A 26493-nucleotide genomic window follows, 5' to 3' on the forward strand; every position below is an offset into this window, starting at 1 on the left:
AAACTTTTCTAACTATCTCTGTGTAATACCATGATTTTATCTGTAATAAACTAAATATTTTGAATTTCAATTGCCATAATTTATTTTAAATACCAAATAAAAATGTATTTTATAGCGTCATTACTGATTAATATTCATTTGGTGCATCACTTGTTTTGTGGACCGATTTATGATTTTCTTTCCTTGTATTACCAAGACTGTTATAATAATAAAATTAAATATAAAAATAGTAGTACTAATACATTTAATATTGAGTGTCTAAAATAATATTTAATTTTATACCTAATAATATTAAAATAAGTTTAGTTACCAAACATCTACGAAAAATAAGATAATGAAAATTTAAACACAAGTGACACATTAACGATGAATAAAATGTAATCTTAGAATGGTGGGGTGACACCAACCTTGTGACAATTTTACAAATAATAATGTTGTCAAAGAAGATCTAAAACTGAACAAATGTATTTATTTATCAATACGTTTTTACACATACATTTATGCTGTCTTTCTTTATATTTGTCGTTGTAACTTCAAATTGCAAAGAGCAAACGAATATTTTTGTAAACGAGTTTAGAGTAATAATGGTAAAAGAAAGTAATTTTATTTGCTATATCCAATAAAATAGACAAATAACAGAATTCGTAGAATTCTGGTTCTTATTTAGAAGTTTCAATACGATAATGCGTACAATGTACAGAGAGCATAAGTAGCATAGTTTATAAAATTAAAAAGTTTTAAATATCAAATTTACAATTATCAAAAGCATGAACTACATACAAGAATAATAAATACTACAGTGAAAAGAAAATATTTAACAGCAAACTTGAGTATGTTAAGTGCCCATATAAACTAATTTATGACCATATTCATATTCGACTGAATTTATTAATGTTACAGATATTTTTGTTGGTTATTCAGGCAAAATTCCCAAACATGCTCTTAATCATTGATTAAATATTGAAAAAGTACGCACATCACATGAGAAACAAAATTTATAATTAGGTTTTAGTATAAAAACAAGACTTACATTTTTATCACTATTTCTTAGGCTAGAGACTGATATTAATCACACTATTATCTCGATATTTCATTTTATATTAGTTTAAATACTATACTAAGGTTTCAAGATTGTACCCAGCAACGCAGACACCAGCTGGTATTAAATTTAGCCTCAGGTATATATGCTCTGCGCAATCTAGCAAAATTTTGTTCCCCAGAAGTTTTAAAAATGGCCTAGTATGGTCTAATCCATGCTCATTTTACGTATGGGATAAGACTTTGAGGAAGTTATGCAAAAAAAAAAAAAAAATGGAGCGCGTCTTTAGACTCCAGAAAAAAACTGTCAGAATCATTAAAAATTTAAATTATAGAGAGTCGTGTAGGGAATCTTTCGGGGAGTTGAGATTGCTGACTTTGCCTTGCCTCTATATTTTTGAGGCGATCATGTACTGCAGATCAAGGTGCACCTTGATTCGTGGCAGGAACGTTCATCAATATGAAACTAGAGGTAGGGACAACTTCGCACGCATCAACACAGATTGACATTAGCGCAAAATCTACCGCAAGAACTTGGTGTCAGATTAATCAACAGGCTCCCTGAAGAAATCAAAATTTCCAATAATCAAAATCAATTTAAAACGCGTCTCAAACTCCTTTTGGAGTCCAAGGTTTTTTACTCTGTTGATGAATTCATGTCAAGCCGCTGGGATATTTGAGATTGCTGGATCTGATGTCAATGCGATTGTGACCTGAATGATTGTAAGAATTGTGAGTATGAGGTTGTGTGAATGTGTGGATGAACTCGTGTAAATAGACTTATAAAAACTGTTGACGATTGCGATACGATATAAAAAAATTGTTAAAAGAATGCAATAAAGAGATTATTATTATTATTAGCTCTCTAGTAAAATAAACCAACGTACGTTTGTGTTTACATTATTAGTATATATTTAAAAATAAAAACATCCAAGAAGGAACAATATGCAAGACATAAAAATATCTTCCAATTCAAATGTATGACCCATCACTTCAACTTTTCATTCTCTTGGATATTTCGTTGCTGTTAAAACCCAGTACTAATAACCCCAGAGGCAACTTCCTCTTTCAGTACACAGGCAGTCCAAGGTTATTCACAATGGTTTTGAGAACGAATTTCCACTAAAATTTTATAGTATTTTTTTATATTAATCTACGACTGAAATGTTTTTTCTTTATTTTCCAACAAAAAGAATTTCTGTACTTCTTAGAAGCATTAAGTTTTAATATCTATACATTATTTTAGCATGTCCATCATTATCACAATTATCTGAATTATTGTAAATATATTTATATAAACTAATAAGAATGTAAAGTATGTTTATTATAATAAGCAAACGTGTTTTAAAACAATTATTTCCCTCGATTAGCAATGCTAGACGGTTAGATATAGTTACACGTATACTGCAATGCATTCAGTGCTTTTTTGAGAATAAATGAATTTTAAATTTGAGTATAAAACATTAATATATATTAAAAACAACAATGAGTAAAGGTAAGAAAATGTAGTAAGAACAAACTATAGAAAATATAACTTTATTAAGTAAACACGAAACTATAAAGAACAAGTAACTACCGATATAAAATGCATAACAACTGAAATGAAGGTAAAATATTGTGTAGAAGTAAAAGATTTCGTCAATTTATACTCTAGTAAGTAGAATAAATTAACAATGTAATAAATTAACGGCGGCCATCTTGGTTGTAACCCTATAAGAACCGCATTAAATCTCATGGACTTTTACGAACTTATTTTTAGTCGTAGAATTATGGGAAATGCCTCAATAGGTCAAATTGATACACATCCAAACGGTTTTTAGCTATTTTTAGTTTATTAAAAAAAAATTAAACTAAACAATCTCAAATTATTTTGTACTTCGTTGTCAATATAATATGAACATGGTACGTTTTCTCTTTAAAAATTAAAAGTGTTTATATGCGTGTTAATTGATTATATCGTAAAAATGAGACGATTTATCTCTTAAAGGTTTAAGGCCGTAAAAGTGTATGCGGTTTAACAGCGCTCTTATGAGGGAATACTCAAGATCCTTTCACTACAGCTTCAAACTCAAAGCGCCTGCAATTTGTGTACAAACTATATAATGACTGTAGTCATATTGCGTCTAAAGCTTTTGCAGGCAATAGTCTTAATACATTTCCAACGAAAATACCAAAAGGTAATTTATTAAACGTATGAAATAAAACAACAATTATGAAAAAATCAAGGTTCGGGAATAAGAAAAACTCCAATGAAGGGATCCGGGGGTTAAATATGAAAACATATACATTTTTGTTACAACTTTCGTTGTAACACATTGTAACTTACTGCATGCCTTTTCAGTAGTTTAGGAGTATACAGATACAATATAAATTATTGTGTAAAGCTTTTAAACTATACTAATACATAAAACGGTTTACCTAACAAAATGTTTGTAGCAGTATAATATAAAACCACTTTGGCTCGCTGGGGCAACGCCCCTACTCCACTGTTTACCAAATTCGGATTAATACAGGTGTTAAGTTCATGAAATGGTTTAAATGATAAGAATATTTGGTCAACCAAACTAAAACGCTCTGTCAATATCTACTACGGCTCTAGTAACGTAAGTCTCATTGTACTTATTTATTAATATTGTACAAAGTACATTTGACCAGTAGGAATAATAAATTATCGTTTTTATAAATTCGGAATGTGTGGCATTCTAAAATATCTCTGTCTGTATCTACTAATTCCAATAACGTTATGAATGTTTTGAGGTAAGAGTTCGAGATAAGGGAAAATTCAACCCTATTGTCGAATTATTGAAAAGTATACAAGTACACTGTAGATTTAGGAGATTACATTCTTTGCCATATAGATAAGGAAGCTTAGATGCTAGTAGATTTGAAGAAGGCTATCAGATAGCTGGTGAACTTTACCCAACTGCCCAAAGATGTGCCAGCAAGAAGATGAAAGGAAGAAACGGTGCTCTTTCAGACTTGTTGTATATGGACTCGTATACTTTACCACTGTACACCGAGGAATCAGGAGATACCATCTTTGCAATATACATACAAAAGGAAGCTTAGATACTTGTAGAACTGACGAAGGCTATCAGATAGCTGGTGGACTTTGCCTAACTACCCAAAGCTGTGCCAGCAAGAGGATGAAAGGAAGAAACAGTGCTCTTTCAGACTTGTTGTATATGGACTCGTATACTTTACCACTGTACACCGAGGAATTAGGAGATACCATCTTTGCAATATACGTACAAAAGGAATCTTAGATACTTGTAAAATTGACGAAGACTATCAGATAGCTGGTGAACTTTGCCGAACTACCCAAAGCTGTGCCAGCAAGAAGATGAAAGGAAGAAACAGTGCTTTTTCAGACCTTTTGTAAAAGTCATTATGATTAGCAACCAGTGACTTATAAACAGTTAGGACCAAAGAAACGGTTCACAAAATGACCTTAAATCGGACATGCATATACTTTACCACTGTACATCGTGGAATTAGGAGATACAATCTTTACAATATGCAAAAGGAAGCTTAGATACTTGTAGAATTGACGAAAACTAGGAGATAGCTGGTGGACTTTGCTCAACTGCCCAAAGCTGTGCCAGTAAGAAGATGAAAGGAAGAAACAGTGTTCTTTCCGACTTTTTACAAAAGTCATGATGATTGCAACCAGTGACTTTTGAAGTCTTAGGATCACAGAAACAGTTCACAAAATGATCTTAAATCGCGCATACTTCTACCTTACCTTTTTTTATTTTATTAATGGACAAGGATATTTTTGTCAATCCCGCTATTGTAGACATCCACATCCAATTTTAATAGGTTTTATTGCAGTAGATACCTACCTTACCATTTTCGATGTATTGGAAAGGTTTACGAAATGTCATAGCGTAGGTTTAACTTATCTTAAACCGCATAATTATTGGAAAAAAAGTATTGGAACTGGTGGAAATAAGTAAAAAAGTATCTGCTTGTAAAATAATTATTACACATAAGAGAGTGTGAATAAAGCTAGAACACACACGCTGAGAGGAATAAGGGGGCAAAAGTTGTAGTTCTAACCAGTCATGAACGGAACGGGGAAGGTCAGCGGTCTGGGTCAAGATAACCTCATGCATGTTTGAACAGGCAAGGAGCCCGCAGCGACTCTGGCGGAGTGCCCGTGCACTCATCGTTTCCTCCCCGTGCTTTCCTCCAATCCTTCTATTCCAAAGCCGATAAAACCATCCCATGTGTCATTAAAATTGATGCCACGAATCTCACCGGTGTACGTTACTCAGGAAAGTTGTTCAAGAGTTCAATGATTTACAGGTCAGAAACGATGACGATATAAACGATAAAATCTATTAGAGTCTTATTTTCACTACATTCGTTATCCTTTTCAGATTTAAATAAGGCAACATAATTAGACAAAACTGCAGTTTGCAATGAATTATCATTGATATATAAATTATAAATGTTTACTTTGTTATACTAATAAAATACAAGCAAATAAATATACAGCTGCGTTCAAACCGTTTGAAAAAAATTGCTAAGATGTTCGTAATCTTGAGATAACTCGACATTATTGTGAGGAGCCATCTTGATTCGAAAGGTGACAAACTGAAACTGGATAAACCAATAATGCACATCTGCTTATAAAATGTGTGACGGGGTAGATCTGCGTCGTGATTGGTTGGAACTCAACCAATCAGCGTTCTTAGGGTTACGTGGCCGTTGTCATTACTAACATCAAAGTCTTCCCGTTCACACACCATGTCGAAACATTGCTTATATAATTAACTATCCAACTCATTCAGTTCGCCTATACAAAAGCCTGATCATAATTTGTAATTTTGGTTTAACATCTGTATACTGAAGATGCCTCTTTAAAGCAAGGTCTAAATATTTCAAGAAGTTAGTTGTGTAAGCAATGTTTCAACGCGGTGCGGACTGGAAGACTTTGATGTTAATTATAACTTTTTTTAGCATAGCCTGCCAAGTTTTTCACAATCTAATACTGTCTCTTTGTTTCACTTATTTACTTTCTTGTTTATTTGTAAGGTTTTCCTTGTTTTTCTTGGATAATATAATGGTATATAATTTGTACGAGTATACTGCCATTGTTCTGTTGTCTTGTTTTGCATGTTTGGTTTTGTAATTGTGTTCTGGTATCATATGACTGCATGTCCGGTACCCTCTCTGTTGTGTGCCTAACGTATTTACAAGATCAAGAAGATATTACCTGCTTGGTTCCCTAATGTAGACTGAGCTACAAAATTGTTCGTATACTCCAGGCGTACACAGTGAATCATGTCCTTTACTGATCATAATTTGTTTTCGGTGCTTAATATACCGTTTACACGCAATTGGGAAATAATATAAAATACAATAATTGAAATAAAATTAAAATATCTTATGGTTAATTTATATTATCATATAGTTACTTTATAAGAGTAATGTGGAATATTTCAGGCTATAAAAAGAAGAAATACTTTACAAAAGATATAGACGTTAGACAGTCATAACTAACAGGCTATAAAATAAATAATATTATAAATAAATAATATTATAAATAAATAACAGGTTATATATAAACTTAAAGAAATAAGAATATAAATAAATCTCAGGAACCGCCTTTGTACTTTTTTAAGTTCATCCGTTAGGTATAATAAATTCTTCAAGGAGACTAAACCACATTACAATATTCCAGATGTGGTCCTATAGAGCACAGTATAAAATTTTCAAAGAACATGTGTCCGTGAACGTTCTGGAGACGTTTGCGAAGAGCCTAATGCATACACCGAGTGCATGCAAATTCCCACAGAGTTCCGAGAAAAACAACTCTCCAAGATCCTTAGTTCCATTTCCTCTCGTGAATAACTTCTCTTATGACGTAATTAAAATGCATTACGTGCAATCGTGATTTTTTATAGTTGAAAGAGATACATACATTTACCCAAGTTTAGTGCCATGCCGTTCGTCCGACAGCAAGCTTATGACTATGCCAAGGTCTTATTGAAGGATAAAAACATCCTGAATAGAAAATATGTCAGTATAAATCTTTTTACTATCAATATAGAGTAGGACATTATATTTAAGTTTGGACACCACATCATTTTTTAAGATATTAAACAATGATGGACCTAGGTATGAACCTTGTGGTACCCTTGAAGAGGCTGCGATTGGCTCGGAGATAACTTTACGAAATCTAACGAAAGTTTCCTTCCAGATAGGCAACTCGCTAACCACTTAAGACTAAATCTACCGAATCCCCATACAGCTAGCTTGTGGACGAGAAGTCGATGACATAAACGGTCAGAAGCGTTATAAAAGTCCAATTAGACTGCTTCCACTTGGGATCTTCGTGGATAAAGCATCGACGAATAGGGTCTGGAATGGAACAAGATTTGTAGCAGTAAGTTTACCAGACCAAAAAACCATGTTAATTACCAACAATGGGGTAACCAGTTTTGAATTTTATATTGTTCGGTACTAACTTCTCAAAAATCTTTGTAAGAACGGACAGAATAACCACAGGACGATAGTTTTGAATGACACGTGGTGGTTCATTTGTAAATGGGCACTATATGACTGATCTTTATTCCAGGTTGGATAATTGGGTGACATAGAGTATAGGTGTGAGTATATTAGTATGTCAAATATTTGTATTTATTATTTGTCTCAGAAATTAACAATGCAGAGAGGATCGAAAATCCTAGAAGATTGTCATAAGAATAAACTTGAATATACAAGTATTATTAGCAGGAAAGAATGAACATTCTCGTGAAAGTTAAGATTTTCTTGTCTGGCATAGAGTTGGAGGTTTCACTAGAATTTAAATGTATTATAATCTATTAAATCAGTTGTTTACAATAAGTGCAACTTCTAAATAGAAATATTTATCAAACATTGTCGGTTTCTTTTAGTATCTAAAAGAGCACTCAAAGTACATTTAAAGTTAATATACTGTATACATTTGCATATAATTAGTATTTAAAAACGTGCAAGAGTTGAAGCCTGGATTTGTCTTACATTTTAAATGGTATTAAGGGAATATATATATAGAACAATAATTGAAAGTTTGTAAGGTTGTAGGAAGATGGGGAGTGGACCCTGCGGGGTCTTTATGGAAATCACTTCCCTCTAAACCCTACCCCTCTCCTCTACTTCATTGCCACAGCAATGCAGACCCGGAAATGTAGTCTTGGAATGTTTCCCTCTAGGTAAATTTGTTTCTTTGGAAAAATTACATAAACAAATATTGGAATAATATTATTTATAAATGTATAAAACCTAATAACCTAAGAGCCGAAAACCAATGAGCATAATATAAGTACATAATTTCGTTTTTTATCAAATCGTTAGATGAATTATTTCTAAGAAAGAAAAAGGTCGGTAAGCCGCGACATTTTTGGTGGGATACAAATAAAAGGTTAAAAAATATGAAATAAAAACGTTTTCCTACTTTGGCACGCTTAAAACCAACCGTAAAACATAATCATACGAGACAATAGGGTGATTCGAAAAGAGCCCCGGTTTGGAAGCAGCTGGTAAAATTTCATTTATCGGTTGGTAACAATTGTTGACCTCGTTTCTATTTCCCGGAACATTCCGGGAAATTGAAAATTCCGGATCAGAAACAGAGCAATTATTACCGTAAAAACAGAAATTGCAGGAATAGTCAAAAGAAATTTAAAGTCATTTCACATTACATTATTAAAATAAATTAATATAACTTAAATTTAACATTTGAAAACTTACCGAAAACTAATCTTTGATGAATATTGAGTTCATAGACACTGTAAAACGACCCATCAACAAAGAACATCTTTAATTTCTTCTAAAACGTTTTTAACGGTAACTCAACCTTCAAGCAAGCTGGAAGATAGTTAAACATGGTTATATAGTTGTAAAAAGTATGTTTTTTAAAGAATGCTGTTTTGTGGGGTAGATTTGCGATGTTATGACATAAGCGAAATGAGTAGGCAGAAGAAACTGTCACAGTAAAATAGGTCACAATTCTTAAAATAAAATTATTGACTCATAAATATAAATGCTGGGAAACTTGAGCATATTAGTTTCACGAAATATCTTGTAAGACTGCCTTCTACTCAATCCGAAAACAGTTTGAAGAGCTTTCTCCTTGAGACAAAAGATATAATTTGTCTGGGTACTACTACGGCCCAAAATAGGAATAACGTACACCACATGAAGATGATACAGTCTAATAAAACGTCAAAAGAACAACCGAGTTACAATACAGAGCAATCATACGCAAAACAAAAAGGCAAGAACTAAGTTTAGCTATTACCTTTCCAGTAGTATTGGTAAAATTTGATTGAGAATCAAATTCAGTTCAAGAGAACTGACTGATTTATAACTACTTATCAGTGATTTTCCAACACACAAAATACAGATCATCACCTAAGCTGTTTCTAATTTTAAAGAAAAAGAGTTGTGTTTTCCGTGTTTACAACTACTCTGCTCTAAGAAAACTACGAAAAAGGGCATTCGATTCAGTAAAATGTTTATTTCAAGGTCTGAGATATTAGGGGTATTTACAAAGAGCGAAGAATCGTCAGCAAATAGACAAAGGTTAGACTTATTGATACATTTTTTTATATCATTGACAAAAGTTAAGAATAGTATTAGTCCCAAGACTGAACCCTGAAGCACACCCACACTAACCTGCAGTACATCGGAATACTGCCTCCGCAAACGAGTGATCGACAAAACCATATCGACTCTGAGTGCGCCCAAGAACGTACGATGAAAACCACTTGTGAGCCTTTCTGCTGATTACCGTACTTTGGAGTTTGTATAGAAGTAAGTGAGTGATCGCCTAGATCAAAGGTTTTGCTCAAATCAACGATCAACCCCACACTATGCTCTTTCCTGTCCTGAGCATGGCCAAACTATTATACTTACAAAATGAATAGTCAGACAATTATAAATTAGTTCATAAAACACATAAAATAAATCATTAACTCAAGAACATGGAGTGTTTTACACTCCTAAAAGAAACAACGAATCAGATGGAAGTTTGATTGTTACAGCTGTAAATTAGCACAATATTTCCCTACAAAAACTACTTACAACTAAAGAGCGGAACTTAAAATTACTTTTCAAAAATAAACACACTAGCCATATTTGCTTGAATTATATAGCAATAAGACAAGACCGTAGCCAGGAAAATATTTGGGGGGCAAGACAACTGATATTTTCCCGTAGTGGATAGAGAGAGTAGGGCTCCATTTTGTTCCTTCAAAAGTTCTTGACCCGTTTCTTTGTTGAGAAGGACTTTCAGTAGTACATGTAAGTAATACTGAATTATTTAAATGATTTTATTTATTAAATTTGGGGGGTCCGGACCCCTTGAAGCCATTCAATGGCTACGTCCTTGCAATAAAAGACTAACGTATAATCTTTCAGCGTGGCATTATCTATTTCAAAACAGTTCAAATGTTCACTCGAGCAAACGACATCAGGTGATGCAAGGTCAATGAGCATCAGCAGCTCAGTCAAATTCCACAATAATCCGCTTACGTTTTGAAGAAGTATCCGTGATGTTTTCCACTCGTGATTGGTGATGTATGGTCATCATGTTCAGCTGTTATGGAGGAGTTTTTGAATTCATTGGAAGGCCAAAAAAACTTACATCAGTATTCAAGTTATCATCATAAATTTGAACATACTCAAGGGAGGTAGTAATCAGAAGACCTATGATGCGCCTTACAAATCTTCACTCACTCAGAAATTAAAGTGAATATAGGATTCTTAACAGTGTTCTATGGTGAATTAAAATTAATAGTTTGTCATAGATACCATTCTCTTCTTGCCCGACAGGTTGAAATGTAGAGCAAACCTAGGTTGCTAAATGATTTATGGACACGAATTTGCTCTAGTCAAATTTTTCAGTGAGTTGCTTTAGTTCATCATTTCTGTTCCTTAAAACACAATTCAAGTCGGGTTTGTCGTGTATGAACAGCTACCCTAGAATTTAATCTGTAGAGTTTTTAGTTTTAGAGAGTAACTTTGCAACATAATTGATTTTTTTTTACCTTTATTGCGTCAAACAATTATTACATTGCATGCATGCGTCAAGTACATTCATAATAATATACAGTTCCATTGCAGTTATTGCTATTTTAATTGTATACAGAACTGGGGGTTTATTTTTATTCGTGTTTTTCAATAGTTTTCAATAATTTTAATCCCAGCAACTCAACATGAACATCTTCAACGGAGTAAAACGCCTTTGACACCAGGAGGTGTTTTAATCGAGATTTGAATAGTTTAGAATCAATGAGATGTTTTATTACCTCAGGCAGCTTGTTTATCAGTTTCACACCAACTTGGGACGGCAAGTGTTCAAATTGCACTCGTTCTATGTTGAAACAATCCGAAAAGTTGTCCCTGCCTCTTGTCTCGTATTGGTGGACGTCACTGCCTTGGATCAACTCGCATTTTAAGTCGACAGTATAGAACGACGTCGAGAATATAGAGACAGGGTAAAGTTAACAATCCAAGCTCTCTGAAGGCATCTTTGCACAACTCTCTGAAATTCAATTTGTAAATAATTCTGATAGCTTTCTTTTGAGCTCTAAATACTCTTTCGAATTTGTATTTAGAACAGCTGCCCCACAATCTTAAGCCGTAAGACAAATATGGATGTATCAGGCCAAAGTTAGGCAGTTTTTAATACATCAATAGAACAGAATTTTGCAAGGTTTACGCAAAACATAAATGCCAGAAGCAACCTTGGAGCAGATGCTGTCAATTGTGAAAGTCCCATGTCAGTCCTCGATCAAGGTACATTCCAAGGAACTTAACGGATTCTGGCCTCTTCCAAGAGAACATCGTCCATCATTACTGCGGGACGATACTCCTGTTTATTGTCGATGCGAAGGCAAAAAATTATTGAGTTTGATTTTGAGCTGTTTTGTTTTCAGATTGAGTCTTGAGAAATGTTCGATGCATGAATTTAAATTGATGAATGATTTCACTTCAAGGTCAGTTTTATATTTCGATTTAATACAGAGAGTCGTGTCATCAGCATATTGAATCACCTTTCCATTCTGGATTGATGTATTCAACTTGTTGACATAAATAAGGAAGAGAACTGGCCCTAATATTGATCCCTGAGGGACACCATAGGACATTTTGATCCTATTAGACAATAGCATTCGCAATCCGTACGCATTGTTCTCTATTCTTTAAGATACGACGAGAGCCAATCGTACGGCAAAACCCCTAATACCACTAGTCCATAACTGGTTGCAGCAGTGTCGCATGATGCACACAGTCAAAGGCTTTGGAGAGGTCAAGAAATATGCTCATAACACGTTCTATTTTATCCAGGCCATCGACAAACATTATGAATAAGTTCAGTTACGGCATCGATGGTCGATTTGTCTTTCCTAAACCCGAAACTGTTCAGGACAGAGAATTTCGAAGCGGTCATGGAATTTTTCAAGCTGATTGAGGAAAGCTTTCTCAAAAATCTTTGCTAAGAACTGGGAGGATAGAAATTAGACGATAGTTGCTAGAGGAGCAAGGATCATTTTTTTTGTAAACTGGAATCACAGTGGATATCTTCAGTACGGACGGAAAGACACCCTGTGCAAACGAGAGATTGATTAATTTTGTGAGTGGTGTCCAAAATATGCTTAAAGCACTTTTTGATTAACCACACAGACATTCCATTAATGTCACAAGACCTCTTAGGTTTGAGATCCTGCATGATACGGGCCACCTCCACCTCACTCACAGGACGAAGGAACATGGACGAGGCCGATCTAGTCAATAACCCTCCGCAGGGTATATTCTGATTCAAAGAACTGTCTGTTCCAGCAACAGTTGAAAAGAAATCATTAAACGCAATTGCCACTTTTAATGGATCATCAATAATTTTATTATTAATTTTAAGTTTCGGAATTGAAAAATTTTGAAGTGTTTTGTTGTTTTGTGTTTAGGTTATTATTATTCCAGGCGCTTTTTGAAAGATTATCGGATTTTTTAGTTGGTTTTCAAACGTCTCGTGCCTTGGCGTTTCTTATGGCTTTGCGGTAATCCTTTTTGAAATTTCGAAAAAAAAGCGTTTGAAATCCTCATTTTCAGATTTAACATATATTGAATGATAAAATTTTAGTCTTTCTCTTGAATCGAGTATACCCTGAGTAATCCAGGTATTACTCTTTTTCTTATTACGTTCTTTAAAATTTTTGAATGGACAAGTCAAATTTAGGCAGTGAGTTAAACAGTCGAAAAACGCGTTAAAGGCATCCTCCACCCGCTCAAAGCGATCCAGAAATTCCCATGATGTTTTTCATTAGAAAACTTCTTAAAAAGCTCTATGTTTGCCGGCTTTAGATCCCGTTTTTCTTTTTATTGACGGGAGTTTCAAATTTTGGGTTATGGTGTAATATCACGGCTTCCTGTGCGTAAGTGGTCTGAGATGGCCGCATCTATGACAGAAACAGAACAGTCTATTACGTTAGTAATGACGTTGTCGATGGCTGTACTCGACGAAGCGGTCACTCGAGTTGGCGAGTTCACGGACCAAATTAAGCCGAAAGAACTGAGAATATCCCGTAGTCGCTGGGTCAGAGGGTTGGTGGTGTGGTCTAACACATCGATGTTGAAGTCACCGGTAATGATTAATTTCAACGATTTTGAATTGAGAACAATTTAGTAAGTTTCAAAACTTTTCAAAAAAGTTTTCGTTACATCCATTTGGGGATTTATATAAGCCAATCACTATAATTTTGTCCGCGGAATTTGTATCAATTTTAATTCCCCACCTCAAAGTCTAGATCACAGCAGTAATCCATCCTGAAGGGTTGAAATTTCAATCGTGATTTGACAAAAATTGCCACACCACCTCCTTTAAAATTTGTTCGGTGAAAAATTGTAGCCAATTCATAATTGTCAATTCTGAACATAGAAACGGTCTCAGCCGTGAAGCCATGTTCAGAAACAACAAATATGTCGGGGTGCAGCTCTTCTGCCATTAGCATTAGCTCATCAACTTTATTGGTGGCAGACTGCGCACCATTATTTCATGTTTACAGCGTTCATGAGTCAAATCAATGGTTCCTTCTGGTACTAATAGTCAGTCATTCATTACCATATCCTTAACAAGAGCATCGTAATCATTTATGACATTATTTAAAGTCGCATTCGGTCTAAAAGTGACATGCTAATCATACGTATGAATAAAATTATCCTGCAAGAGATTGCATATTCCCAGACCATGGCTGTAAGCAAGAAATCTAAACTTACTACGAAGTTTTGGCGATTTTCATGAACTGGAATTACTTCATAGTAGGGAATTTGAGCTTGACTCAAGAAAGTTACCAACCTTCTTTGGTTGTGACAGTAGACCTGTTACTGATTGTCATTTTATATAATTTACAGTTTATAGGACTTAATATAATTATCTCTGTATTCTCTTTACTTAGGGTTTCATTAGTCTAAGTTGAAGTGTTTTAGGTCTAGTTCATACTTGGGACTTGAATGGACTTTATAAGGGGTAGTACTAACAAAATTAGGTTTATTTATTACTGCAGCATTAACTGTAAGAGACCGATAAAGTACTATGATTAAAAATGCTAAAGCTCAGTCAATAATAAACTCCTGAAATTTGGCAAAATGTCAAGAAATGTATAAAAATCATTGTAGTCTGAAAAGTCTTATTTATCATATTTCGGTACATCATATGAAGAAGTAGACGATGTTTGGAGGTGACGATAGAGTGTGTATCCTACCAACGAAATAGTCAAGTTGATTCTATTTCCGGTGTTGCAGAAACCTGGTTGCGGCACCGAATCTACCTGCAGATTGATGCTATATATTGTGTATATCGATATGTGAAGTCGTATTAACTTACCTTATTCCATCTATAAAGCAAATTCATGGCTACTACTTTATCCGTCTACTTAATAATAAAACTTCGAGAATACAAATAAAAACTTTACAGTGTGTTGATAAAATAAGGAATAAGTGAAAAATGCAACAGTGTCCAGAATTATCTATCAATTGTAGTATGAGTCTGTAAAATAAAAATTACTTTTGTTTTGGTTAGTTTTGAGATTTGGTTGTCATGTTTAATTTCAGATTAATATTTGAAATGTGAAAGGAGGCGTATGAAATATCATTGTAAATAGTTTATTATGAGTTCAATAGAGAGCCCGACTTTACAGTATCCCAAATTCATTTAAAGAGTTAATTAAAGTGTGTAATTTTTTTATTTGTAGTAATTGTTACTTTCCTTGATTGAGTTGACATTCCTCATTGACAAAAAGTTCAAACAGTATAGTTTTAACTTCTAGAAAATAATCTTCTGACGTCAATGAATACTAAATGCGAAGATTATAACCCATCTGGAGTCGACGTTGTTTAAAATTTATAGTGTTATTATTGATTGTCTATTCGCAATTCAGGGCTATGGATTAATAATTCTTAATGATTTGGAAATAATGAAACTTATTAATTTATTAATGCAAAGTGACAATGTGTTGCTAAAATTAGTAGTTGCGATGACCAAAACTCACTTTCTGAAACAGAAAAATATAACCTCTAGTTTTGAAAAAAATCACCTACTTCCAAAAGTCATTCATTCAAAAAATAGCTTTACCGAAGTTGAATCACAAATCAGATTTATTTTGTTTACACACAAAAATGAAACGTAATAGGTGTTAGATTTAAATTAGTGTTAATATTTTGCAAACATTTTTGAAATGGCTCTATGCTGAACAAATAACATGAAATCTTCTTGAACAATTTCAAGTTAAAGTAATCTAAGATCAATAACTATTAAAATTTAATGAAAAACTTATCATACTGTTATAAATAAAACTAATTTTAATAAGTTAAATACACTTAACATAACGAATAGCAATGGTGGGAAGGATTGATTCAATACGAATGTTAAGTTCAACTCCAGTAATACAATGATGTCGAAACGATGTACAGAGCGATGTATTGAGGTTCTTCGTCGTCGACTGTTTTGGATCTCTTCAGATGGATGTTGATTCCGGTTTCCAGGAGTCAAGTCTGTCACAGCATTAGTCTTCAGACGCTGCACTAAGTGGAACGTGAAATTGAGCTGATCTTAACATTCGTTTTAAACACAATTGTAAATCAAATATTTTGAAAATTCAACTTAAATGATTCATGTCGGCAATATCCTAATCTTAATAGTTTGATTTGCGTTCCAATCTATGTTAAAGAACAAAATACATATTATATTGGTTCAGAACTTTTTGATTGAAATGTAAACACATGGTTGATATGTTCTTGGTTTTGTATTGTAAAGTGATTGATGTGTAATAGTATTTTGTACTTTTAAGAGTGACATTAAAACAAGTACATATATTGTTAATTAAGTTGTTTGAATTGCCTTTTCACTTTTAATTGCAATCTGGTCTGTCCATTGTAAGTTTAAATTCTCATTACAAAACAACACTCATCACTTTAGCAAATAACCAATAATAAACAACCAAAATTTCTTTGTTTAGTTCCACACTTTAAGTTTTAAATGTTATGATAAAAGTTTCATGTAATAGAAGCAGCTTGGTTTAATAAATCAACTACGAATAGTAAAAATCACATATTTAAAAGTTGCATCTTTTTAAATATTCTTAAACGGATTGAGATATCGAAAAAAAGTTTCACTGTCGATCTTAACGTAAAAACAGTTAAAATTATATATTACGTGACTCTATTTGTGTTTGGAAATATTGGAAACTTGAATACAAGATGGCCGCTATAACTCGGAGGTGGCCAAACTAAAAGAAACGTGTTTCATAGTCTAATTCTAATAATTAGCGGCCAATACTAAACAAATATTAAGAATTTTAAAATATTGTACTTTATGAACACACCGTATAGATACCTATGAAATCGGTTTATTGCTCTTGGGTTAAATTTGCGTAGATTTAAAACAAATATTTAAGAGTGGTACTGTACATTAATAGATATTGGTTAAGCAGTAAATGTTGTGTATGGTAGTTTTATACTTTGTGATTATAACGTCTACCAAGTTCAGTACATAAAAGTATTTAGGTACAGATGCAGAAAGGCATTGTTTCTAAACCACTAAAGTTTCGTTTTAATTCTCAGAACATGGACTCAAAATAGATTTGTTCTGAAATTTTATGTTCAATAGTATCACACTTATTAATGAGTAACATTGTTTTGTATCTGTAAATTCAATAAAGGACGATAAACATATATTATTGGTTTGATAAGAAGGATGCACAACTAAGTAAAACGATGTCAACAAATTAAAAACTGGTTATGTATTTAAACTTCTGCAGAATTCAATTTTAAAATGTATTAAGCTAAATATTCTAAAATATAAGAATCTTACGAATATGAACCAGTGAAAAAAAAGGAAATAAATGCTCAAAACCGATTGAAAGTCTTTTGAACATGAAAGTAATTCATTAATAGATAACAAGTCCGAAATTATGAAAAACGTGTTTAAACATTCCAGTCTATAAATAACAATGAGGTGGACATGTTTTGTAAAAATAAATACCGTAATGTGTCGAAAAGAAATTATTTTTTTAGTACTCCATTTGAGTTTTTTTTTTTTTTTTTTTTTTTTTTTTTTTTTTTTTTTTTTAAGAATTTTCGAAATATCACTCCGACTAGGAAGTGTATAGCTCAATAATTAATGTCACCATAACAAGTTTATGTGTTCGTTCAAATATCACAGAAATATGATTATTGCCTCAAAGCAGAATTCCTAAACTTGCTTTTACAGTTTAATGATAACTAAATTTCAAAATACTATTGATTCCGGAATTAATTCCTGAGTTATTGTTTTTTAAAACATCCGATTTTTGGCCCTTAAGTCAATTTCGTTCGACAAAATTTTTGTGTTTACAACATGTAAAATAATTAAACACAACAGTTATTAACTTTATGATTTACTAGCAGTTACCCACTGCGGCTTCGCATGCAATTCTTAGGCTTTGCACGTGTATACTTATCTGGATATTTTCTTACTCTGTGCTCAGAGTTGTTGTTATCAAGCTTACTATTTCACACTTTAAACATAAACAAATAGAAAACATTGGTTAAATTAATTAAACTTATGGTTGTGCTGTCATAAAACAATGCTTACAGAACAGTTTACATTTAACAGGCTATTTCGCAACTCTAGAGACCCCCCCGGGGGAGTTTCGAAATAGGAATATACCTATATTTATAGCAGGTATTTAAAGAATGTCCATGTAAAATGTCATTACAATCGGTTGACTAGTTTAAGAGTGAAAGCAAAAAACAAACAAAGGCACTTCCACATTTATAACATTATTAGGATGCACTACTTCCTAAACAAATGCTGCATACTTCTTACTTAACGTAATTAAGTAGTAAAATTGTATTCAATATGCAATCATTGTTCTATAGCATACTTTTGATTGTAACATTAATACTGTACTAGTCACTAGATACGTTCACAGGCTGTAGTAACAGTCGATGTGGGATTAAAGCAAAATAACAGAGAGCTTTTATACTGAGCGTTTCAATAGTTCTACATGAAACGAAAAATTTTACTTCATTAAAATTTTTTGGAAAATATTGTGATATAGTTTTTTTAACACATATATGTACGGTTGCATTATTTTCAGTGTTAGTAACTCTGGCTCTTTGCACCTGCATAATATATAGGGTTAAACGCATAAGCGGATACAAAAGCACTTAGTAATTCTTTTGATGGAGAGGGACTGATTCCAGTGAAAAAGGGTCTAGTGAAATTCAAAGGTAGAATCTAATCTTGGACCAGATTGGATCGTCCTTACCCCGCGGGAACAATGTTGTCTGGTTGAGGGTTGGCGTCGGCGGGGGGTACGATGGGGGGCGGGAAGGGGGTTTATGAGAGTGGACAGTTGAAAGGGGTGGAGAAGAGAGTGATTTCTACAAAGGAAACGAAAATTCTTCGATGGATATTCGTTTAAGTAGAAGTAAGAAATTATGCAAGAATGCTTGTTTTTGTAACTTATATAAGTAAAGTCACATTTACTGACTCTTACAAATTAAAATTATACTAGGGTATTCTCTAATATCTGAAGCGGGAAAATGTGAACACTATAATTTTCATCAGTAAAAAGTTCAGTACTGATAGTAAAATAAAACTAATTCTTATCACATTTGGTTCAATATGTATCTTATTTTGAAAAATAAAAAGGCCAATTATGTCACGTCAACAGTGCGATTATATTTTTTGTGGTAATTATATGAATCACTCAAAATACATTTTTTCCCAGATCTAACCAATGAAACATTAAAATTATTACATGAACCACCATTTGAATTATAAAATGAAACACTCAGTTAATCCCTTTAATTTTTATGTGTTTTAACTATACGAACAGCAAAAGTTAAGATAAGCCGAGAAAGTTAAAGACTATCACTATTTAAACCAGTAGGACTTTTAAAATAATAATGATATTTTACTGCCATTTTACAAGAATCGATAACAAAGTTATGTATACATCAAAAAGATAAAGTCAAACAATGTTATAATTAAAAACTGAATACTATTTTTATAGCTCCAGAGAGGGCATTTTTCATTTAATTTTATTAATTTAATTTCATTAGTTTAATTTAATTTCATAATACTAAAATGTTAAAACACACTTCAATGTAAAAAGTACTAATTTAAAAAAAGTACTATACTAAAACGATAAATATAAGGTACAGGACCAAACACTCTTTTTATATTTACAGACATTTATATTTTAAGTACTAAAACTTCTGAAAGATCATAAAACGGGGTTTTTTTAGTAACCAGTCATACAGTTTAGCTGTAAAATAATTGTTGGATACTTTTGAACTATACTTTTTAATTTGTTGTATACTTTTGAATTATGCTTTTTAATTTGTTGTAAATATTTTGAGAAGTTAACACATGACCGTGTTGTGTTTTTCTAAACCTACAATGCTCTATTGAAATATTATTTCTATTTCTAGTATCATAGCCATGTAGGATTTTACTGCTAAAAATGAGAGATTGATATTTTTCAGGATGTACGATGTTAAGTCAAAAATATATAAACTAATAACATTTTGTAAATGCAGTTTAATGAAAAGTGGTTTGTAATGATGTTATTATGAGCAAAGTGACTGTACTCCTGCTATTACTCTGATGGCCTTATTTTGTAGGATGATGATATCATTAAAGCAGGAATGTACGTTTCGGTGACAAAATTTTAGAATAAGTTTATAGAACATATTCAGGGACTCAAACCAAACTAATATAAAAAAAATTTACAAATAATTTAAACCATTGCAAATAATAAGTTAGAAACCAAAATTAACATTAAAGGAGAGTTTCAGCTAAGATTTAATTATTGAGGAAGCTTCTTAATATTACCCTAATAAGTAATAAACCAAATATTTTGAAAAACGAGTGATCCGAAAGGCAATTTTACGAATTCGAACAACTTAATTCATAGTGGTAAGAGTTCGCTGGACTACATATCACATAAGAGGCTTTGTTGAATTTCCATGCCAAATTTTATTTCGATAGCTCATTTAATTTTCGAAATTTCCTGTGGACAGTAAGATAATGAGACAGAGGCGAAGTTTTGCCAGACCACAGAGTGATCGCCTTCAGCCTTCAATATCGATGTTCAGCCAAATCTCATTGAGGTACATGCTTACCATCGAAAGCTACCTTGTCTAAATAAGAATACACCGGTACAAGGGTGGGTTCAACAAAACGAAGAAAATTATTTAACTGAAATAAAATTCAAATCAAGATTTATGGATAATTTATTTTAATATCCCTCAGCATAGTAAAAAAACGAACGGATTAAGTGGATGTAAGATAACAAAATCCAACTATGAAAACAGTTTCATTTAGCTATAACTAATAAAACGGTCAGGTGCGACTTTAAATGTCACTCTACTGTTTTGGGAACCGGAAGGAAGGAAAACGTGATGAGAATGCTCCTTGGAGTAAACAAGTTACTTCCGGGTCGAGGAATTCCTCTCTGTTCACTCAGGCTCATTGTCCCGAGTGGACGTGTTGAGGACGAAAATAATCGCAATCATCGGTTCTCACCGTCTTGTCTCTAGATTCCCACACTATAAATAATGTATCAATAATTCTATTCTTAGACGACTAGTAGTAACCCACGGTTTAGCTCCCAATACTTAGGCACGTGTATGTAAAATCCTGGTTCGAGTGAATTATGTTTACGTCGTTTAATTGAGTTTTTTGACGTGACAACGTCTTAAATTAGGTTGCGGCTCGGAGTCACTCATGAAAAAGTGTAACGCCCGGTAACGTTACGATGCCCGTCCAGTGGGTCCGCCGCACGGGATCCGCACGGGATAAAGCAGATAACTGTGGGTCCGCCGCACGGGATAAAGCAGATTACTATGTTTATTCGTGAAAATGTGGAGTGCTTAGATTCGTCATTTACAACAACTACAACGATAAAGGTAAATAATTGTACACTGATATTTCATTATCGTAAACTATGATTGATTGATTAATTGTTAGATTGACACAAAAGTTGAGAAACTGAGTTTATAGGTTATGTCATACTATTGACAAATGTTAATAGTGTTAAGTAAATTATTAGTTTAAATCACTCTGCAATCAATCGTAATTCAGTCGATTGAGAAGAAACAGCGCGTATTGCTAGTCAAACATTTAAAATAACAAATTATAACCTCTAACCTGTCATAACAGTGCGACCAAACAAACGAACTAAACCGACCAATCACCACGCGCGGAGTTAGAATTTAACTGTGTTTAGCAAGAATTTCAAATTCCAATTTAAGTAAATGTTTTATTCAACTTTACCATTTACAATAACAAATTTTAATTAATTTCAAATTATGTACAATGTTTTAGTAAACAAAATATATTTCTATAGTTAAAATTTGTGCAATTCTTATTTTCATTCAATTCCTTGTTCCTATTGTGCAATTTAATAATATTCATATCAATAAATATTCTACCGAGAAAAAGACGTTGTCACGTAAAATCTTCGCCCGTAAAACCGACTTTACAGGCAACCATAATGTTTTTTTATTTTGTCACGATCAATCAAATCAGTCAAAAAGTGCATATTTATGGCAATTGTACTTTACTCTGGTCTTTCCATATTCTGTTTCATAGTTGATTTTGATTTGTTCCGTGACCAAGAAAATATATATAGATACACAGGACAGGAAGCCTTCTTTCATAAGAAAACTGAAAGAATTTTATAACTGACTTTAAGTTTATAATATAAGTCAGATAGTAACTTTGTGTTTTATATTTGCAATATGCCTTTCTGTCCAACCTCTTTGTAGGCCTTTTTCAAATGTACATATTATTTTTTTGTAAGTCATAAGGTTTAGTATGTATTAACAATAAAAGCGCTCAAAAACATCAACTTTCTCACCATAAAAACTTTTCTATAATTAAAATATTGATTTATCATACCTAGAAACCTGCCTGGTTCACAACGAAGCCACCAGTGAAAACCGTATCAATCCATGAGTACTGCAGAAAATATTGATGCACTAAAAGTCCAACACAAAAAACTACTTTAATTTATACTATGTATTGATGTGCTACCATCTAATTGCTTTAGTATAAGAGATAAATTATTCATTTCTTTGTTAAAATCTTATATTAACTGGAATTAAAACAAATTTTAATTTTCCAATTAATTGATATTCCGGGAGCCGAGATCATTGTACGTTGCATAAGGACACAAACCGTATTTTCTTGAAATAAATAGAGAAATTTACCCTAAGGATGAAATCGGTCGTCAGCCGCGCTAGTGTAGGTGGAAGTCGAAATGGCAAGGTATCAAACGGGTTTTAAATATTAAATAATATTGTTTTGAAATCATATAATATATCTTAGCATAACGCGCTTCAAACCATCCGTGAATCACATAAATAAATGTTAATACAGTCAGTTTCTTTATCTAGTTGTCTTTCAGTGGTATAACCATTATTTAAATATCTGAAGGTTGTTTACACAACAAAAATTACACTCTTAAGAGTTTTTGATAGAATAAATAGGTACATTTTTAAACAAAAGGTACATTCTTAGGAGCTTTTGTCGTGTGACATATTAACTCATTTAGCCTGACTATCTCAACAGAAATGTATTCATTTTAAGGTCACTTGGTGTGTAGTATTTATTATTTAAAAATAACAAAAATGTGAATGTATCATGTGGCAGTATACCTCAAGAGAGATTTCATCAGTGGATTTATTTTGCATGACACCTCTTTCATTTCTACTCAATGACTAAAATGAATTCTATGACGGTGCATGAAGATTATGGAATTTTAAATCACTCAGAAGGCTTCCTTTCATTTTTTGTGTACGTAAAAAGTTTTTCCGTATTTCTGTCGTTGCATCTGTCAATAATAAAATGAGATTTAGGCTTTAAAGTTTGCTTTGAACCTACGCGAAGCCTTTTACGTAACATGTTGGTGTAGAGTACGCCTACATTGTTTCCAATAAGAATTATTCATACCCTGGTACTTACTACACAATTCAATTTGGTCACTATCGATGAACACTGTACAATATTACTATAGTAGTAAGGATAAAAAGGTGGCAACACAATAAGAACCGCATCCTTACGAAGATAAGGCGCGCGGCAGTTTGTGGAACGACTTGATGAAAGTGGGAAGACTCGCGACAAAGTTTTGATTGGTTCCTCAGTGCCGTTTACTTACCGGTAGGTTTTTATTCTCTGGAGTGTCGGTCGGACGACTGATCAGTAAGTACTCGAGCCGGGGCAAAGTTTACTTTAGCCCATTAAGGGAGGCAATCATAAAAACTATCTCTCGATCTGAAAGTGTCAACTTCTAATGAACAATCTCCAAATGGTTTTGACTCAAGCTATATTTAATTTTTTTAACGCCGATTGAATATTATTAACTCCTAATCTATCTAGTTTAATCCACAGTTTGTATTGATTGTAACACACTTTTCGTGGAAGTTGAATAAAAAATAGTAAAAAGTAAAAATGTTTTATTTTATCAGGCGAAGTTAGGGCTAAGAAGCCCTCTCTAACACAACCTGGGGACCAACGGCTTAAAGTTAACTTCTGAACCACCACCAATGGCTGGGCAGACGGACTGCTTGCAAGGACAGGATCGCTTAGCGGTCACCCTTCCACGCTCGACGTCGCTTGATCTGGTTATTGTTCGATAACCGTTGTAACCGCTACACTGCGCCATTGGCATTTTATCAGATTAATGGAGTTGTATAGTATGATCTCATAACGCAATCACTCAATATTATCTAGAAAGGATAAAATTTGCACAATGTAAACACTTTAGTGATGCTCATAAAACATACGACTGCTATAAATAAAATTAATTAATTTTCACCACAACCTAGAGTGCAGTTACGTATCGGACGTCTCGATTCACCACAACAATCGAATAGAATATCGAATCAAATTTATCGATATCTAGGATATCGGTTATTTGTATTAATAACTGTAAAACCGTATCCCTGAGGTTGAGGACAGACGGGACTTCGCTAATAAAGGAAGGCTGACAAATGTAACTGGAGCACGCTCCGTTATATCGAGTACTAAGTCGGGACTCAGACATCGTTCTCTGCTGGACCTCAATCTCGCGGCTCCTAGGGACTTACAAGCAGCTTCCAACTCTCTTCTTTGATATCTTCTGAGTTTAAAAGCCGCTTATAAGTAACTCGTATTGCTGCTACTGCAGTGATTGCCCAACTGAAATGTCACCGGTTTTCTACGTTCTCTCTCAAGTACTGTACTCGTATTTATTATTTACGATTATTATTACTTTAAATTAAAAGTTCATATTTTGTACTGTTAACGAGTTTTACAGTTTAATTTGGAAGTAGAAAAATGCGTTCATGGGTAACTGAATTGTATGTAAAGTCTCTTAAATAACGTGTCACATCATACTACCACTTAATAAATCGCTTAATACATCGAGTCAAATATCGAACTAAAAGCATCGACGTATCGATTCCCTTAAATTAACCGTAAAACCCAAATGTTGTATTCGCATAACCAAGACATGTATGTTTACATTTCCTTTGATGTAATAAAACACACCAGTAATAGCAATGATGTATCCATCCTACTCAATCAATTGAAAAGCTTAATTCTTTATTCTAATAACCAACATTAAAATATTATTTACATCTGATGTTATTAACAAAGCTTACTTTGAATCAAAAAAGATTGTCGGGTAAGGTAGTGAAATGATCATAATGGACAAAAAATAACAATAGAACGAATATGATATTGTATACGAGGAACTAAACGAGAACTGTAATGAAGTAAGGAGGACTTACCTTGTTATCAGCGATGTCTTTGTTCTTGCTCCCGGTTCCTGAAGCGATGAGTCTCTCGCAGTAACAACCCTCCAGGAGCAAGACACCTGAGGGTCTGTTGCAGGACTCGGAATCGTAGTAGAACAGCAGGTTCTGCAAGAAAAAGATACCTTTATAGATTAACTTGGCCCATTCTTTCCATTCTTCTCCAAGCCCATATGGGGATGTACATTATTTTTATCTTCATAGAAACGGAAAGGAATCCTGAAATAAGCAATCCTCCGATGGGGTCCCTTGCCTCAGAAATATTTTAGCGGAAGTAGAGCTTAGAAATTATCGTCATTGTGTCAAATTCCTCCAGAGTCGGACATGACGAAACGTAGAATGCAGGGAGCATTCAGTTGTAATGATCATCACAGGTCTGAGAGTTTGCAGTGCCTCTTGTTCACCCCAAGGCAATAAACAAAGTACCTCCCACAATCTTCGAAAGTGTTGGCTATTTTTTCTTGGATTTAAAGTTTGACTATCCCCTTCTTTACAGAAGAAAGAAACTTATTGGTTTAGGTGACTTTGTTTCCAAATAAAAGGCCAGAATAAATGCAGCATAACAAAAATTAAAACACCGTAATTAAATTAATTAAATAAAAATAAAATAAAACAAGTCGTGAAACTTGCTTATGCTCACAATACTTGAAGCATAAACACTTCTTATACATCGTATTTGTTTCATAATTAATTGGTACTGAATATAGTGTTAAACTAAATAGAAAGGATGCAATTTTCATGGAATTCCATTTGTATGTTGTTTTGTGAACAGTATAAATAATAAAGTATACAACCAAAAGTGTATAGCTAACTCCAGTTACACAAATATCAGTAAATATTCTTTTCCTGAGAGTAAAGTAATACAAGCGATGAATTCAATGCGTAAAAACTATGGGATTGATTACAAAAATAATGACTGATTATAAAATACACCATATTCGATGACCCAGCAAAGTATTTAGTTTGCAAGTTATTTTTGGCCAGTAAGTTGTAGACCATTGTAGAACTCCTTGCGTATAAAATTGTTTTGAAATAAATTAGTTTTAAAATATTTCACTATTAAGTAGATTTCATAAAAATCTCCCTATTGCAATAGCCCTCAAGACGGAATTTCCG

At 33.2% G+C, this 26493-nt stretch overlaps 1 protein-coding gene across 1 annotated transcript in view; it reads right to left on the reverse strand.

The window, feature by feature from the left end:
* The window catches only part of LOC124366683 (ras-specific guanine nucleotide-releasing factor 1-like), a 191202-nt gene that overhangs the window by 64156 nt on the left and 100553 nt on the right, over positions 1 to 26493 (reverse strand). Inside the window, exon 3 of the mRNA XM_046823283.1 lies at positions 25354 to 25485. Within this exon, the coding sequence (XP_046679239.1) occupies positions 25354 to 25485 (132 nt within the window). The remainder of the gene's footprint in view (positions 1 to 25353; positions 25486 to 26493) is intronic.

The sequence above is a fragment of the Homalodisca vitripennis genome, chromosome 7, assembly GCF_021130785.1.
Source record: "Homalodisca vitripennis isolate AUS2020 chromosome 7, UT_GWSS_2.1, whole genome shotgun sequence".
Classification (NCBI taxonomy): domain Eukaryota; kingdom Metazoa; phylum Arthropoda; class Insecta; order Hemiptera; family Cicadellidae; genus Homalodisca; species Homalodisca vitripennis.